The sequence below is a fragment of the Lithobates pipiens genome, unplaced genomic scaffold (genome assembly GCF_037356315.1).
Source record: "Lithobates pipiens isolate NorthernLeopardFrog02 unplaced genomic scaffold, aLitPip1_a1.2 Scaffold_13, whole genome shotgun sequence".
Taxonomy (NCBI): Eukaryota; Metazoa; Chordata; class Amphibia; order Anura; family Ranidae; genus Lithobates; species Lithobates pipiens.
Window position 1 is genome coordinate 187,609,481 of NW_027507718.1, and position 18,336 is coordinate 187,627,816.

An 18,336-nucleotide genomic window follows, 5' to 3' on the forward strand; every position below is an offset into this window, starting at 1 on the left:
AGCACAATTCTAGCCTCCTCTGTGTTTAAAGCGTCGTCTATGGATATTTTTAAGTACCATAATTTGTCACTATTCCACGAGTGTGTGCCATTTTAAAGCATAACATGAAGAGGTGCGGGGGGTTGTATGATGTGCAGGGAGGGCTGTGTAATATGCAGGGGGATTGTGTAGTGTAAAGAGGGCCAGAGGTGCGGGGCTCTGTAAGGTAAAGGGATCCAGGAGTGCGAGGGCTGTGTAATGTAAAGGGGTCCAGATTATTATATTAATTTATTAGCAGGTTAATGCCACTCTCTATGCATTCACATATATTGACTCCAGCCCTTAAGTGGAAAAAGGTTGCTGACTCCTGCTCTAGCATATTCTGGTCTTGTCTTCTGAAGACAACAAAAATGTTATACTTACCTGCGGGCCCAAACCAGCTTTTCTGGGGTCCTCCTCTTCTCTGTCTGTCCCCATAGCAAACTGCTTGCTATGGGGGGCAGATGAGCAGGTTTTATTTTGAGTTGGGCTGTGTGTGTCTATAGACACACACAGCCTGGCTTGGCCCCGCCCCTGCACTCTCTTTACAAGATTTGTCTGACAGCAGCGGAAGTCAATGGCTTCTACTACTGCCTCAGTCCCTGTGAGAAGGACAATAGTCATGAACTGTACACACAAATTTACAAAGAGTGCTGTGCTGTAAACACAAATGTATATACAGATCTGCACTGCACACACACACATTTAAAAAAAAGACCAATGCCCTGTACACACGGTCGGACATTCCGACGACAAAATCCGTCGGATTTTTTCCAATGGATTTTGGGCCAAACTTGTCTTGCATACACACGGTTGCACAAAGTTGTTGAAAAATCCGATCGTTCAGAACGAGGTGACGTAGAACACATACAACGGGACTATAAAGAGGCCAATAGCTTTCGTCTCGTAATCTACTCTGAGCATGCGTGGCACTTTGTTTGTCGAATTGTCTACACACAATCGGAATTTAAATGATCAGATTTTTTTTTACGGAAAATTTTAGTTCCTGATCTCAAACTTCGTGTGTCGGAAATTCCGATGGAAAAAGTCAGATGGAGTCCACGCACGATTGGAATTTCCGACAACACAGTCCGACTGTGTGTACAGGGCTCTACACTGTACACACAGATTTACAGAGTACTGAACTGTACACACAAACCTACACAGATTCCTGTATTGTACACACAAACCTACACACACAGTAGACCTGCACTTCACACAAAAACCTACACAGAGACCTGTACTCTACACACAAGTTTACACAGAGATTTGCACTGTACACAAATTTACATGCAGACCTGCACTGTACACACATTTTACAGAGTCCTGCACTATACAAACATGTAGGCAGCTTGCCTACATGTGTGTTGTTCTCCAGGGTTCCGGAGAACAACCAAGACCTGGAGAATGTCAATATGGACTATTACCTTTCTGAGGTACACCTGGGCAGCCAACTAGAGGTAGTTAGGGACATTATGATATTACTGTTCATGTTGGACTGTACTACAAAATTTTGGTAAAGTTACATCAACTGTTCTGAGCCTGGTCTAAACTTATTCAAAGGAGCGTATGTTAGTTCTGGCGTATTAAAAGAACTTGGGTCAATGAGGCACATGTGGGGTACAAAGCTTTACTGCTACAAAAGGTCTACTGGGGGGGAAGATTCAGCGTAGTTTTTGCCGCACGGGTGGAGGCTCCATTACAAATAAAGAAGCTCAGCCGATTGTCTACCTCTCTAAAGAAGGCCAGAGGAATCCAAAGCCGGCAGCTGCAAAATATATAGTGGAAATGTGGGAGAAGCATAATTTTAACTAGATTACTTCGGCCTAGCAAATTCAGCTGGAGCTTAGACCAGGATGAACAATGGGTTTTGAGCAATGTCAGGAGTGGTTGGAGGTTACGATCAAAAAAAATCTGGCATCTGTCTAGTGATCTGTGGGGAGGATGGGATGGGGCTGCCTGTGCCGCTCCATCGTCTATAGGAAAAAGGATAGATTTAGACCAATTAATCTGTATTCCCGAAAAGGTATCAAATGTGTAGAATAATTTTGGGGCAGCTGATTGCGATGAACCTGCATCAGATATAACAGGGCATTGCCCACATATAAAGACAGGTTCTCCTCCCATTGTCCCACTCTCAAGCCCCTAACTGCAGAGGAATCCCTCTGGGGCCAAAGCAAATAGGGAGGGGGACATTCCTGCCAAGTATCCTTACGGAGAGAGAACATGTCGGACAACCAATCATTTGTGTGGACCCTCGCCTTGGGTGCTCTGTAGAGCATCTTGAGCCAGTGGAGGTATTTGGGCCATATCTCTCCAGGACGTCCCACAAATACAGCCATTCTACCAAGTCAAACGCCTTCTCGGTGTCTAACAAAGCAATGACTCAAGTGCCCTGGTTATCCTGTGGTATAGAGAGGTTCAGGAAAAGGCATCTCAGGTTGATGTCCGTTCCCTTGCCCAGCATGAATCCCGTTTGATCTACATGTATCAGTTCTTCAATAACAATAGACGAAGAGCCAGCACTTTTTCCAGGATTTTCGCATCCACGTTTAAAAATGAAATGGGCCTGGAGGAGGCACAGTAACTGGTGTCTTTGCTAGGTTTAGGAATTAACACTATGACCGTCTCTTCCACAGATTCTGGAAGAGTACCCAGAGTTGACAGGTCAGAGAAAAGGTTTCTTAACTTAAGGGCTACAATTTCAGTAAAATTAGAATAACATTTGTCAGGCAGGCCATCTGATCCCGGGGTTTTTCCAGCCTGCAGGCTTCCAATAGCCACCTGTATCTCCTCCAGAGTAATATCTGCCTCCAGGCGATCCCTATCTGTCTCACCCAGCACTGGAAGCATAACAAGGTCCAGGAATGTGGCCAATTCAGTAGTGGAATATGCCAACCTAGACTCAAACTGCTCTTGAAAGAATTGCATAAACCGCTGATTGATAAGGTCCGGGCCACCAGCAACTGACCAGCTGCATCCCTGACACTAGCAATATGGGTTGTGGGATTCTGGCTTTTAGCCAACCATGCCAACAGCCTACCATTTTTACCGCCATGTTCAAACACTTTTTGTTGGGAGTAGAAGAGGGCCTTTTTTGTGTTCTCTACACGGAGAAGAGAGCGTTGCCTCAGGGATGCCTCAGCGTTGCCTCACTGCATATTTTTCTTTCAAAATTCACTATGGCCACCAAGGGCTCAATCACAGGTGCAGATAGAGGGGTGGAAAAAGCAGCCAATTGAGGTGTTGTTTTACCCTTCCCAGACCAGCTACCTAAAGAAGGGTATGCACTGCAGCTGCTCAGGGCTGTGCACATGGCAAAAATTAAGCTGCATGTCGTATTCGATGGTCAGTACCACCACCAAACACAACATATTTAAGTGTATGGAGCTGAGTCATAACTGCCCTGCAACTGTTTGCAATGTTTGTGGTTGTAGCACAGTGGCCCAGCCTCTTTAGGGTTAAAACAGGTGGTGAGGAAGTGACAGAACTCCACCTCACCACCTGTCAAATAAAAAGACATCCACTGCGGATCGATTGTCAGAGGGACAGCGAGGGCTCTCGCACATGAGAACAAGCCCTCAGAGTGTACAGGTGTGAGAGCTGAAAGTTAAAAAAAAGAAAAAATAGAAGTAGCAGCCTACCGGCTAGAATATATATATATATATATATATATATATATATATATAACAAGAATATATCTACCATTTATAAACACACTGTAGAAGGTTTTTAAAAGTAATCATTTTTTTTGTTTACCTGATTTCTGTCTCTTCCACAATCTGCATGTCACTTGAAATAAGGTTACAGGAATATGCAATGTTCACTGCTGTCTCTGCAACATGACAAGGGCATTATTTATTAGTATTAAACATTACTAAGCTATAGTATCTACAAAATGTTCATTAGAAATGTCTCTTGTTTAAATAACAAAAGTCAAGGTTTATTCTGCAGTGTGTTCGGGTAGAAGAAAGGAGGGGGATAGAAGAGGTGGACAAGGTGCTCTGCAGGACTTGTGTGGTAGCTGGGGTCGATAAATTCCATGTGGTTCAAAACTTTAGCCAACCACAGTCTACTGCGCTCAAATCGTTCCTTCTCAAAGAGTTTGGGTATCACCCCTAAGTGTCTGGATATATACATTCAAGGGAAGCACTGCTTTGATTGCAGGTATAGAGGATATCGCTTTTCAAGCAGAATTGCGTAGCGCAAGGATAGGAACATTCACTAAACCGGCATGCCAAAGGCGAGAAATCCTGTTGCGCTGGAAATTCCCTACTCCTCCTACATTGTCCACCTGGTGAAATGCTATTAAGATTGTACTGCCTTTGTATATGTTGACCTAGGAGAGTACAAACTGTCCCAAAATTTAACAAGGTCTGGTCAGCTTGGATAGACACTCAGGGACATGAATTGCATGGAGGAGTCTGATTAGTTTCCTTCTCTTCTTCTTTCCCTCCCCTTCCTTTTTTCTCTCCTTTTTTCCCCTAATGATTTTCCTCTTCCTCCAGTGACTACTAACTTGATAAGTCTCACTGATCATATTTTAATTGACAACCCTACCACGCTCCCTTAAAGGAGAATTGAGCCAAAAAAAAATATTAGTCAAACCCCCAAGTGCTATTCCTTTATATTGAGTTTTGAAATGTACAAATGCAGCAATTTAGAAATTGGATGAAACATTTTCTGCTAGATATGCAGTGCACTTTGTATACAACTATTTAGATCAGGCCAACTCGAGGGACAAATGAGGAGGAAAGAGATATAGAGAGACTTTTTTCCAAATTAGGGACAGTTGGGAGCTATGGTTTAGGACTAAAAAAAAGGCCTACTTGTGTCTTCTTTTATTTTTTCCTTCTTATTTACCAAACAGTTGCTGCAATTGTTAAATGATGCTGTGCCTTAAAGTGGAATTCCACCCAAAAGTGGAACTTCTGCTTTAAGCACTCCTCTCCCCCTTACATGCCACATTTGGCATGCCATTTTCTTGGGGGGGGGGGGGGGTGGATGACTAGTTTTGAGTGGGACTTCCTGTCCCTCTTCCTACTTCCGACTACAAGCTGCCTAGGCGACTCCTCCTCTCACCCTAGGAGGCCTTTCCCTCTCAGCAATCTTCTGGGACACGTCACAGGTCCCAGAAGATTGCCTGTCCACTCAGAGAGAGCAGCGTGACACGCGCATTGCGCAATGCAAGCCTGCCCGTGATGCCGCAAGCTGTCACGGCCAGGTGTCCACAGTTTCATTGGAGGAGCCACAGAGAGGAGGGGAGAGGAGCGAGGCTCAGTGTGGCTGCATGGCTGGATCGTGGGACAGGTGAGTGTCTGTTTATTAAAAGTCAGGTCATTCATACAAGAGATTTTTTAGTATCTGATTAGAGAAAGTTTGCACCTTATATATAAAAATCTATTTTTTTTATAATTTTTTTATGATTTTTAATATAGTTTTTTATCAGTACTGTATAGTTCTAAAATATTGGTATTTTGGGGTGTATACTTTTTTATCAAATTTTTCTTATATCTACACCTATTGATAGATTGAGGTGGCATCCATTTAATAATTAATGGTAATAATAGTTTGGGGAGACAATACATTTTCTAATCTTTATATATTTTTCATTTTATATAATTTTGGGCCTCTATTTTTTATGTGATACCTGTTAGAAGGTGATATACAATTTTTTTTAACAGAATTTCATATATATATATATATATATATATATATATATATAGTTTTTAGACTTTCTGAGGATCTTTTATACATACAACAAGTTTAGATCATTGGAAGAGCAGATTTGAAGTACAACCACTAGATGTCGCTCTATATATATGATTACATACTATTGTGTATGTTTACCAGAAGTTTTAGGTAACATGTTTATTTCTTGGAATAATAACAGCTTTATAGTCTTAAATCTATGTAGGCAGTTATCGTTATTAATAAATGTTATTTTCGATTAGATTTTGTGTATATATGCGGAGGCGCCGCGGTGGTTGCCATGACGACGGCGCTGACCGCATATAAGCTCCGTGAACACCATTCTCCCTTTACCCTTTGAAAAAGTCACGAGGTTGTGACGCAACGCGTCAGGGAAGGAGCTTAGGTGTTACACTCATCACTTCCGGTCGCGGCCGAGACCGGAAGTCCGGGTTGTGTTACGAATTTGCTGTCATCTGCTTTTATGTAAGTGAGGATTTTTATCTATTAAAATTATTGTTTTTGGATACTACACATGAGAGCCCCCCCTTGTCTTTCTTCCATGCTTTATGTACCACCAACTGTAATTGGATCTATCTGAAGAAACTGGGGAAGAATTAACCGTATATGTACAGTGGTATGCCATTGAGGCTTGACGGATAAGGATGGAATAGCATCTGGTTATATACAGTGCCTTTATGCTATGTATTTGAGGTGAGAGGCTGGGGGAAATTGGTGGTGCACAAGCTTGGCACTGAAGTTCTATGGTGGACAGTCACACATTGGAAGTCACTTTATATATTTTTTGCATGGACTTTGTTATATGGTCACCAATCATTTGCATGGACTTCATTTGAGGATCACTATTTATTATTGCATTTTTTGCACATTAGTGCTTATTCTACATTTTGGACTTTGAAATAATTTCACGCATGATTTTTTTTATGCACATATATTATCAATTTTATTCTATATTAGATGCAACATATTTTATGGTTCATTATTGCACATTTGTCACTTTAGTGAGGTGGATTCACTTTTGCACCTTATATTTTGCTATTTTATTATAGTGTATTAATTTTTTAGGTAGCGCCGCAATTTATTTATTTTACATACTATTCCTTTGGTGTTAGAGATCACTATTTTTTTGCTGGCTGCTTCCACACATTTATATATATTTTTTAGACATTTTTACACATTTATTAATAGTCAGGTGGTGCGCATTAGCACCTTTCATTTACACTTTTTGTTGCTGCTGACTTTTAACCACTTGCCGCCCAAGGTATGTTCCGGGATGTCCATGACTTTGCGGGGGTATATATGAATGATGCCTGCAGCTAAATGCATCATTCAGATATCATTTTTTTCACCCTGCGATTCCCTAGACCATAAGAATGACCATACCAGCTATTCCACCGCTTGATCGTTCTTATGGGCGGCGGAATGGGATGCACCCCCCTCCCATCGCCCTCTGGTGCTTCTACCGACTCACTGCTTCCATCGGTGAGTCGTAGAACAGATCCTCCAGACCCGGATGGTGATCATAGAGATTTCTGGCGGACCAGATGGTCGCCAGAGTCTCTATGATCATTTGGAGGCCGGGTGCGATGTTATGACATCACGACTGGCCTCTACATTCAAACGAATGGCGCCTCCTCGGCTGGGAAGCCGAGATTGTCAGGCTTCCAAGCCTAGAAGTGAGATGTGGGTTCTTATTGACTCCATATCTCACTGTAAAGAGGACCAATCATTCCTATGGATGTTTACAATCCTTGTAATAGGAATAAAAGTGATCAAATTTTTTTTTTGTGTCAATGTAAAAAAACTGTGTCAAACTAAAAAAATAAAAGTCAAATAAACAATAATAAAAATTTTTTTGAAAACGCCCCTGTCCCCATGTGTTCGCACGCAGAAGCGAACGCATACGTAAGTCCCACCCACAAAGAACGGTGTTCAAACCACACATGTGAGAGAAAGAATTCTAGCCCTAGATCTCCTCTTTAACTCAAAATATGTAACCAGTAACAAAAATGTCGCCTATGGGGATTTTTAAGTACTGAAGTTTGGCGCCATTCCACGAGCCTGTGCAATTTTGAAGTGTTACATGTTAGGTATCTATTTACTCGGCATAACTTCGTCTTTCACATTATGCAAAAAAATTGGTGTAACTTTAATGTTTTTTTTTAAAGCACGAAACTGTTTTTTTCCCAAAAAAAGTGTTCGAAAAATTGCTGCGCAAATGCCATGCGAGATAAAAAGTTGCAACGACTGCCATTGTATTCTCTAGGGTCTTTGCTAAAAAACATATATAATGTTTGGGGATTCTATGTAATTTTCTAGCAAAAAAATTATGAATTATACATGTAGGAGAGAAATGTCAGAATTGGCCTGGATGGGAAGTGGCTAATAAACTAAAAAAAGCCTGGAACTCTGCTTTAATGTATTTATTTAATTTGCCTTATTTTTACATTTTCACTATGTTGTCCGTTTACACCATTTGGAATGCTGTACTACACTGTACTTTTTGGATTACTACTGATTGCAGCATTGTTGGTTGTTACTCGGTACATCTTTAATAAACTTTATACCTGTTAAAAAAAAAAAAAAACATTACAGTGAAAGCCAGGGGCTCCAAAGAGAGTGGCACAGTCTCAAGAGTCCGAAAGGCCTTGGATAAGCAGAGGTAGCAAACCCATTGGGAACGTGCCACTTGCAGTGAAAGTTCAGGAGGCAGAGAAAGACTGCCCCGCAGAAAGCTTGTACCTAGAAAGGTTGAACCCTACCCTTCAAAGTCCCCAAGACGAGGGACAGGCATAGATAGCAAACCGTGCCTAGAACGTGCCACCATGCAGTGAACATGCAGGAACAGAGAGGGCAAACCCTGCAAAAAAGGTGTGGTTTGCAAAAAACAGGTACTTATCATAGACAGTGAAAGCCTCAGAGAACTTGCCATCCACAGTGAGAGCCTCTGTGCCCGTAAAAGTGTCCCCTCAGAGAAATCGTTGCCGGCAGCAAAAGAGCCCACCGCGAAGCGCAACATCTGTACTCTTATGAGCCAGGAAGCAAGCTCTAAGAACATAACAGATGTCAACGGACCTGTTAATAGGAAAAGTCCCCTTTGCCAGACTGGTGAGAGAAGTGTGCATAAAGTATACTGGTGATATTCCAGTCCAATGGCAAAGTATGGCAATCATGCAATTACAAGGGGCAGCTGAAGCCTTCCTGGGGAGACTTCTGAAAGATTCTCAGCTCTGCTGTCTGCAAGTCAAAAGGTCCACCCTGTTTGTTCATGCAGCTGGCTTGGAGGATTTAATGGGCAAACAATAGACTGGGATAAAGGCCCCTCTTACCTCAAAGCCTTCAAAAAGGTGTGAAATTTGAAGATTAAAGTAATTTTTCTACTTTTGTTAACAGTTTAGAAAACCACATCTGAAGGTCAAAAGCCTTGTCTTAATTATTCACCTATAAATTTATCAAGCCAATATCCTGATCTCTCAAGTAGTACACCATGGAAGTTGAGATGCCATACCTTGTTTATCACCGGTGAGCATCCAAATCTTCATATTTCCATTTCTCAAGAGCTGAATTGTCTGAGGGACATCATTCTGCAATTTATCTTCAATGGCAGTGACTCCAAGGAGCTGAAAGAGTGATATTTTTTTTCTGACAGATCATGTAAGTGATCATAGGAAACATTTACAGTAAGACAAAAGGTACTTCACTTTTGTTACCATTGCAGAGTTGTTCCTAATGCAGTATGCAAGGATACACATTTTTGTCACACCCTGTGTAAAGGTGCAGAGATAGTATGAGCATTAATGCAATTTGTTGCTGGTACAAGTTCAAAGCATGACAAATGTTCAAAATTCAGTAGTTGTTTTTAGTAGGAAATTTGAGGTTGATAAATATTCCATCAGTGCTCTCGAGAGTGCTGAACTGCATTGGTTACTCTTGTTCAGAACTTTTAGGGTCCATGTCCACTATCTTAAAAAAACAGCAGCTCTCTTGGCAGAAAGAAACGTTAATTTTAAACGTTTTTTTGTACTGGTGTTTAGGAGCATTTAGCAGCATTTAGCGTTTTTTTCTGCCAGAAATTGTCTCTTAGAAATGCAAACCAGAATGTTTTTTTTATGCCTCTAAGCTTAACCTCTTCATGACCACTCTATAGTCGAATGGTGGCTAAAGCATGGTCGCACATTGCCGAGAGGATGTCATATGACGTGCTCCCACGATCGTGCTTCCTGCGCGCCCCCTGCGGCACACATTGGCAGTGATCTGTGATCACAGGTCGAGGTAAAGAGCCAATCACAGCGGCTCTTTACCATATGACCAATCACAGTGTAAACAGGATTTGACAATTATCTGCATTCCTCTCCTCACTTTGACAATGCCTGAGGAGAGCCAATAACTGGCAAATCCACACAGGGAACATCCACACTGACAATCGGAACACTGGTCATTGGTGTCCTGATGATCAGTGCGGCCCCAACAGTGCTGCCAATGAACGCCCTTCAGTGCTACCTGTCAGTGCCCATCAGTGCAGCCTGTCAGTGTCCATCAGTGCAGCCTGTCAGTGTCCATCAGTGCTGCCTGTCAGTGCCCATCAGTGATGCCTATCAGTGCTGGCTATCATTGCCGCCTATTGGTGCCCATCCGTCTTGCTTATCGGTGCTCAATGTCAGTGCAGTCTCATCATCACCGCCTCATCATTGCTCATCAATGCTGCCTATCAGTGTCTATCAGTGCAGCCGATTAGTGCCCCTTATGCCGCGTACACACGATCAAACAAGCGGGTGGAAAAGTCCGGCAAACTCAAGTCCGCCGGACAATCCCCCCGTGTGTAGGCTTCGGCATACTTTTTTGACCCGAAAGTACGGCGGACTTAGAAAGTAGTTTTGCACTCCAATCTTCCCGCAGGACTCGCATTTCGGCGGACAATCCGGCCGTGTGTGTGCCAGTCCGCCGTACTTTTGAAATGAACGCCGCTGGCCCCGCCACCTGGTATGGACTTAAAGGGGAACCCCAACGCTGAAAGAAATCGGCGTGGGGGGTGTCCCCCAAGTCCACAACAGACCCTTGTCCGAGCACGCTACCCGGCCAGCCAGGAAAGGAGGGGCGAGCAAGCGCCCCCCCTCCTGAGCCGTACCAGGCCGCGTGCCCTCAACATGGGGGGTGCCTTGGGGAAGTGGGGGCCGGGCGGCCCCCCCACCCCAAAGCACCTTGTCCCCATGTTGATGAGGACAAGGGCCTCTTCCCGACAACCCTGGCGGTTGGTTGTTGGGGTCTGCGGGCAGGGGCTTATCGGAATCCGGGAAATAAGGGGGCCCCGGATAGCCGGCCCCCCACCCTATGTGCATGAGTATGGGGTACAATGTACCCCTACCCATTCACCTGTAAAATAAAGTACAAAAAAACACAACACACAAGATAAAATGGTTTATTGCACAGCTCCGGGGGGTCTTCCGTCTTCGGGGGTCTTCTCGCCAGACTCCTCCGCTATCTTCTTGTAGCTCTTTTGCTAGCGGAGGAGCCCGGCATTCTTCTTCGTCGCCGCGGCCTCTTCTTCCGACTTCGGGGGGTCTTGTCCCCCTCTTCGGTTCTTCTGTTGCTGCCGCCGCCGCCTTCCGTTCTTCTTCCTCTTTTTCTCCTGGAGATGTTGACTCGAAGCTCTCTCCGGTCGCAATGCCAGGGACGCGCTGCGCGGTGACTTATATAGGGACAAGGGGCGGGGTCATCGGTTGATGTCACATGGGTTGATGTCACATGGGTTGATGTCACATGGCGACAGTCCCAGAATCCTCCGGGACTGTGACATCATAAGGGGCGGGGTCACCATGTGACATCAACCCATGTGACATCAACCGATGACCCCGCCCCTTGTCCCTATATAAGTCACCACGCAGCGCGTCCCTGGCATTGCGGCCGGAGAGAGCTTCGAGTCAACATCTCCAGGAGAAGAAGGAGAAGAAGAAGAAGAACGGAAGGCGGCGGCGGCGGCAACAGAAGACCGGGCCACCGCCTGTAAAAGAGCTATAAGAAGGCGCGGTGGCCCGGCAGAAGAACCGAAGAGGGGGACAAGACCCCCGAAGTTGGAAGAGGCCGCGGCGACGAAGAAGAATGCCGGGCTCCTCTGCTAGCAAAAGAGCTACAAGAAGATAGCGGAGGAGTCCGGCGAGAAGACCCCGGAAGACCCCCGGAGGTGTGCAATAAATTATTTTATCTTGTGTGTTGTGTTTTTTTTTGTACTTTATTTTACAGGTGAATGGGTAGGGGTACATTGTACCCCATACTCATTCACATAGGGTGGGGGGCCGGTATCCGGGGGCCCCCTTATTAGAGGGGGCTCCCGGATTCCGATAAGCCCCTTGCCCACAGACCCCGACAACCAACGGCCAGGGTTGTCGGGAAGAGGCCCTTGTCCTCATCAACATGGGGACAAGGTGCTTTGGGGTGGGGGGGCCGCGCGACCCCCCTTCCCCAAGGCACCCCCCATGTTGAGGGCACGCGGCCTGGTACGGCTCAGGAAGGTTGGGCCGCTCGCTCGTCCCCCCTTTCCTGGCCGGCCGGGTAGCGTGCTCGGACAAGGGTCTGATGTGGACCTGGGGGGAACCCCACGCAGATTTTTGGGGTTCCCCTTTAAGTCCATACCAGGCGGCGGGGCCTGCGACGTCTCCTTCGCGGGCCCCGCCTACCTGGAGACGCGCTCGAAATGAGCGGACTTTCCTCTGCGTGCGTGGGCGAGTCCGTTCAGTAGGGCGGATAGTACGGCGGACTTAGTACGCCGTATTAGTCTGCTGAAAAGGTGCCGTGTGTGGGCAAGTAGCCCGTTCGGAAAGTCCGGCGGACAGTCTGGCAGGAAGTCCACCAGCAGTCTGGTGGGAAGTCCGCCAGACCAAGTCCGTCGGATAGACGGCTACGTGTGTACGCGGCATTAGTGCAGCTTCATCAGCGCACACCAGTGAAGGAGAAAAATGTCTTATTTACAACATTTTATAACAGAAACTAAGAAAATTTTTTTTGTTTTTTATGTTTGTTTCGCAAAAAATAAAAAACACAGTGGCTATTAAATGCCACCAAAAGAAAGCTATATCTGTTTCAAAAAAATTATAAAAATGTAGTTTGCATGCAGCGGAATTGACATTCAAAATGCAACAGCACTAAAAGCTGAAAATTGGCCTGGGCAGGAAGGGGGTGAAAGTGCCCAGTAGTCAAGTGGTTAAAATATGCCTCTAAACTACCGAATGTGCATGGACACATAGAATAACATTATTTGCTTCTACAGGTAAAACACTAAACTCTTCTAGGGGCAGTGTTTTTTTAAGCTAGTATGCATGGACCCTAACTGCTCCTTAAAGTTGTTTTCTTTTGTTAATAAAAGTAAAAAATGTTCCTGTTCCAGAATGTGTAGGTTTGTAAAGCTCATGTAGCAAAGTGCATGGTAGTACTCTGAGTAGGGAGCAAAGTAAATGGTGAAAGAGGTGCCCAAGGGAAAGGGGTTGGGGACATTGTGACTGAGGGGCGAGGTGGGTGTAAAGTGGGTGATGTAACTGTGGGGTGAGGTGAGTGGTAGGGTGTTGCTGTGACTGTGTAGTGAGTTGGCTGGAAGGAGGTGCAGTTATGTTAGATGTGAGGTAGGAGGGCAACAGTGTGACCATGTGGCAAGGTGTGCAGGAAAAGGGTGAGGTGGAAGTAGATGGGCGCTGTGACTTTGGAGTTTAGTGGGTGCTGTGAGGTGAAAAGCAGATGTGCACTGATTTTGTGTGCAGTGGGTGAGAGGGCTGCACTGTGACTGTGGTGTAAGGTTGGTGAAAGGCCGCCACTGAGAGTCGTTGAGGTGGTGGGGTATGGGGTTGGGATGGGAGAGGTGTGCTGCTGTAGGGAAGGGGGGAACCAAATGGTAACGAGGTAGAAAAAGGTGGGTGAAAGAGGGTGTGCTGTTTCGGGGGAACAGGGAGAAGATAACGTGGTGGGGGAAGATGACATGGCGGGGGATGGGGGAGGGAGGAGCGCTGGTACTGGAGGTCAAGCTGGGTTGGAAGGGGAACTAGGAAAGGGAAGGTGCCTGGGGGAAGCATGGATGATGAGAGGCATCTGCAGGGAATAAGGGCATGCATGCTATGCAGAGTAGTCAGGGCTAGAGGTGTGAAGGAGCAAGAGAAGGTGTTGCATGGGAGCTGGGAAAAATGTGTGGACGAGCAGTATAGGAGCAACACAGCAGAGGAAAGTACAGCAAGCTGGATTTAAATTGTTCAGTGTCGGTGGAACTATGCATGCTGAACACTTTGGTGTAATTTGATATAATATCAAACATAGTTGGCAATATAATAGCAGATTATTCAGAAAAAAATAGGGAATTAATTATGCAGTCCAACTGACATTTTTGTTTTATTGGTTTATATCAGTTGGGGCTCGTTCAGACAGGTAACGAGACCCGTCCTCCATGCTGAGCTGCGTTTTGCTTCTTGTGCATCCACCTTGGAGTTGTCTGCAGGCAGCCCATAGAGATGGATGCAGATGTAGTGGCTGCAGGGACACAATCACATGTCAAAATTTTGCATTTCGGTAAATGTTGACATGTTACCGTGTCAGTACTGCTGCTGCATCTGCATCCACTTCTTTGGGCTGCCTGCAGACAACTCCAAGGTGGATGCACATGTAGCAAACAGGTGGCTTAGAAAAGAATACGGGTCTCAGCGCCCATCTAAATGAGCCCTTAAAGCAGAACTAAAGTTTACTATACTCACCTCCATTCCAGCGATGCAAGCTCCTTTGCCGGAGTCAACATCTTCACTTGGTCTTCTTCCAGGTTTGGGATCCTCTAATGAAGTTTGCAAGCTGGCAGGTTAGAAGGTTTTATAGCTTAAGAGACATACACATTGACATGTACAATATGTGCAAAATCCAGCTTGAGCTACAGAGCTCTGTAAGCAACCATCTTTTTTATCTGCTCTCTGCACAGGTGCACTAATCAATGCACCAGTGGGAATGAGCTCTTATAGTATAGTATATTGTTATATAAAACCAGTTGCTACACTGGGTAAAATGTTAACAAAACTGGTGTAGTCCCCTACTCTTGCATCATAGTGCTGGACACCTGGTGGTACAGGAAGGTTATAGGCCACTCCAACTAATGGACCTTTCACAACATTATGAACTGTCATTTCAGTCATAGCACAATGATGCACCAAAGCCTGAGTATCATTTCAGTTACTTGCTGTTACCTGTAGATTTTTTTCTATGTACTCATATACTTGTCCAAGATGTTCCTCGCGATTCTGAAGTATTATAGAGGCTTCGTGGTGCTTTACTTCCCACGTCCTATACTCATGCTCCTCTACCTCTTTATATGCCAGACAGAGTGTTCTCAGAGTCTCTTCAGAAAAGACCTAGGAGAGTAGCAGCAGATTAGAAATTAATCTTTGTAGAACTTACATCACATATACATATTTTATTGAACAAATACAGATAATTCCTGTCCTCTGCTGCTTGCTTGAATGAAGCTTTCTTTGTGGCTTCTACCCAAATGTACAATCATGTTAGTTTAAAGAAAACCTTTCCCTTCTTATATACAAAATGGTTAATGCAGGTTTATAAAGCCTAACTCCAGCCAACATGTTTTTACATTTTATTTAGTGCAGAGTGGGGAAGAGTTAAAACCTGTGGGAGGATGTATATGTCTGTGTTACTGTGGAAGTGACTTCCACTTACTTCCTCTTCTGTCTGACACCCATCATCTGAACAGGAAGTAAGCACATTTGGATACAACAAGGGCACAACCAATAGCAGTTGTGTCTTGGTGGTGGTGGCAGTGCATGGACAAGATCATCCAGTGCCCAGGGCAAAGATGGCAAATTGCGCCCCACCCCTTCATTATGTGTGAGCTTATGAGGAGGAGGGGGAGAGAGAGCACAGCCCATACCTCCTCCTGGCTCTCTCCTGTTCTCCTCGCTGCTTCCAGCGCTGGGCTAACAGAAGTAGTGATGCTGCTGTTGCTACTCCCATCAGCCTTATAGTATAACTTGCTGCAACTCCACCACTACAATACAGGCTGTGCCCAGGGCAGCTGTGTCTTCTGCCCAGCCCTTGTCCTGGCCCTGGGTGGTGGAATGATAGACTGGACTATGCTATAACTACACAACCTAGGATCTATAAAGGTTCATGCACACAGACAATTACAGGAATTTTTCTAATGCTTAGCATACATTTCCTGGCACTTTTCTCCCAGGAGCAGCATGTGCCACACACAGCTTGCCCCCAATACTTCTTTGCATTACCCACGCATGTATGTACAACAAATTTACAAATACGGCGGACAGGCATGCACAGGTAAAGATGAAGCGAATCTCTGGGAAATTTACACTAGGCATAAAAAATGTCTATAACTATCTGCGTGCATCCACTTACATCCAAAGCATCCATAAGGACCTCTGTGTTACAGTTAGGATGCAGGCGCTGTAATATCACACTGTCCGCTCCTTTGGTGTAAAGTTTTATTTTTCCTTCTTCATTTCTTACTGTAAGAGAAACAAATAAATATAAATACTTGTGAATACGATCTTTTATAGGCAAAGGTTCCGCTGGAGCTCCAAGTGAACCCCTTTCCTTCTAAATATACCTTTAAAAAAAACAACTGAACTATGAAAATAAATTATTTATATTTTAAGAAAAATATAAGAAAAAAACTGATTTTTAATACAAATATTAAGCCACAATGGCTCAAAAGTGATACGGTCCAGAAATACTTAGACGGAATAAAGGTGGATAAAGCACCTGGCCCTGATGGCATCCACCTACGGATCCTAAAATAATTGAGCTCTGTAATTTCAGAGCCATTGTTACAAATTTTTAGGGATTCATTAATGACGGGAATAGTCCCACTGGATTGGCGCAGGGCAAACGTGGTGCCTATATTTAAAAAGGGATCAAAGTCTTTACCAAGTAACTATAGACCTGTTAGCTTAACTTCTATAGCTGGGAAGATACTGGAGCGTTTAATAAAAGACCACATAGACGAGTTCTTGCTGAACAAAAACACTTTAAGCAACAGACAACATGAATTCATGAAAGACACAAGTTATCAGACAAATCTGATTTCTTTTTATGAGGAGGTAAGTAAAACCTTGGACAGAGGGGTGGCAGTGGACGTGGTATACTTGGATTTTGCAAAAGCGTTTGATACAGTTCCCCACACCCGGCTCATGTGTAAGGTAAAGTCTACAGGTTTGGAAATATCAGTTTGTAAATGGATAGAAAATTTGCTAAAAGACAGAATTCAGAGAGTAGTGGTTAATGATTCTTACTCTGAATGGTCTAAGGTTATCAGTGGTGTACCCCAAGGTTCAGTGCTGGGACCCTTACTTTTTAACATCTTTATAAATGATATTGGGTCTGGGATCAAAAGTAACATTTCTGTCTTTGCAGATGACACCAAGATATGCAGTGGAATAATGTCCTTACAGGATGTCTCCAATTTACAAGTCGACCTCAATACACTGTCTAATTGGGCGACTATGTGGCAGATGAGGTTTAATGTTGAGAAATGTAAAGTTATGCACTTGGGGGCTAAGAATATGCATGCATCATACATGCTAGGGGGAGTACAACTGGGGGAATCCATACTGGAGAATGATCTGGGGGTTTTGGTAGACCATAAGCTTAATAACAACATGCAATGCCAAGCTGCTATTTCCAAAGCGAGCAAAGTCCTTTCTTGTATTAGGAGAGGTATGGACTCCAGAGAGAGAGATATAATTTTGCCCCTGTTCAAATCATTAGTAAGACCTCACCTGGAATATGCAGTTCAGTTTTGGGCACCAGTTCTCAAAAAGGATATCGGGGAACGGGAGAAAGTGCAGAGAAGGGCAACCAAACTGATAAGAGGCATGGAGGAGCTCAGCTATGAGGAGAGATTAGAGGAACTAAATTTATTCACTCTTGAGAAGTGGAGAATAAGGGGGATATGATCAACATGTTCAAATATATTAGGGATCCATATAGTGAACTTGTAATTGAGTTGTTCTCTGTACGGTCAACCCAGAGGACACGGGGGCACTCTTTACGTCTAGAGGAAAAGAGATTTCATCTTAAAGTACGGAAAGGTTTCTTCACAGTTAGAGCTGTAAAAATGTGGAATAGACTCCCACCGGAGGTGGTTCTGGCCAGCTCAGTAGATTGCTTTAAGAAAGGCCTGGATACTTTCCTGATGGTACATAATATAACTAGGTACTAACATAGGTAAAGTTGATCAAGGGAAAATGCAATCGCCTCTTGGGGGATCAGGAAGGAATTTTTTTCCCCTGCTGTAGCAAATTGGAGCATGCTCTGCTGGTTTTTTTTTTTCGCCTTCCTCTGGATCAATTGTGGGCATAAAATTGGGTATTTGGATTGTACGATTATTTTTTATTTTATTTATTTGTTTTTAAGGTTGAACTGGATGGACTTGTGTCTTTTTTCAACCTGACTAACTATGTAACTATGTAACTATATTTCTCTGTGATTCGAAAAAGCCTTTTAATGTTTAATTTATTAAATCAACAAATTATCACTTGGAGGTCTCCAGCCACAATATTTCAGCGCAATTCATAGATTGGGCAGGAATAGAGATTGCCAGGAAGATATGTGTGCTCC

The 18,336-nt window shown here is 44.2% G+C and overlaps 1 protein-coding gene across 5 annotated transcripts in view; it reads right to left on the minus strand.

Annotated features, from left to right (window-relative positions):
• LOC143974510 (phospholipid-transporting ATPase IK-like) overlaps positions 1-18,336 on the minus strand; it is a 293,505-nt gene that overhangs the window by 94,024 nt on the left and 181,145 nt on the right. For all 5 annotated transcript variants that reach the window (XM_077475984.1, XM_077475987.1, XM_077475985.1 and 2 more), the window contains 4 exons: positions 16,114-16,223; positions 14,931-15,095; positions 9,239-9,350; positions 3,778-3,853 (listed from right to left, as the gene is read on the minus strand). In XM_077475984.1, coding sequence (XP_077332110.1) covers positions 3,778-3,853; positions 9,239-9,350; positions 14,931-15,095; positions 16,114-16,223 — 463 coding nt within the window. The remainder of the gene's footprint in view (positions 1-3,777; positions 3,854-9,238; positions 9,351-14,930; positions 15,096-16,113; positions 16,224-18,336) is intronic.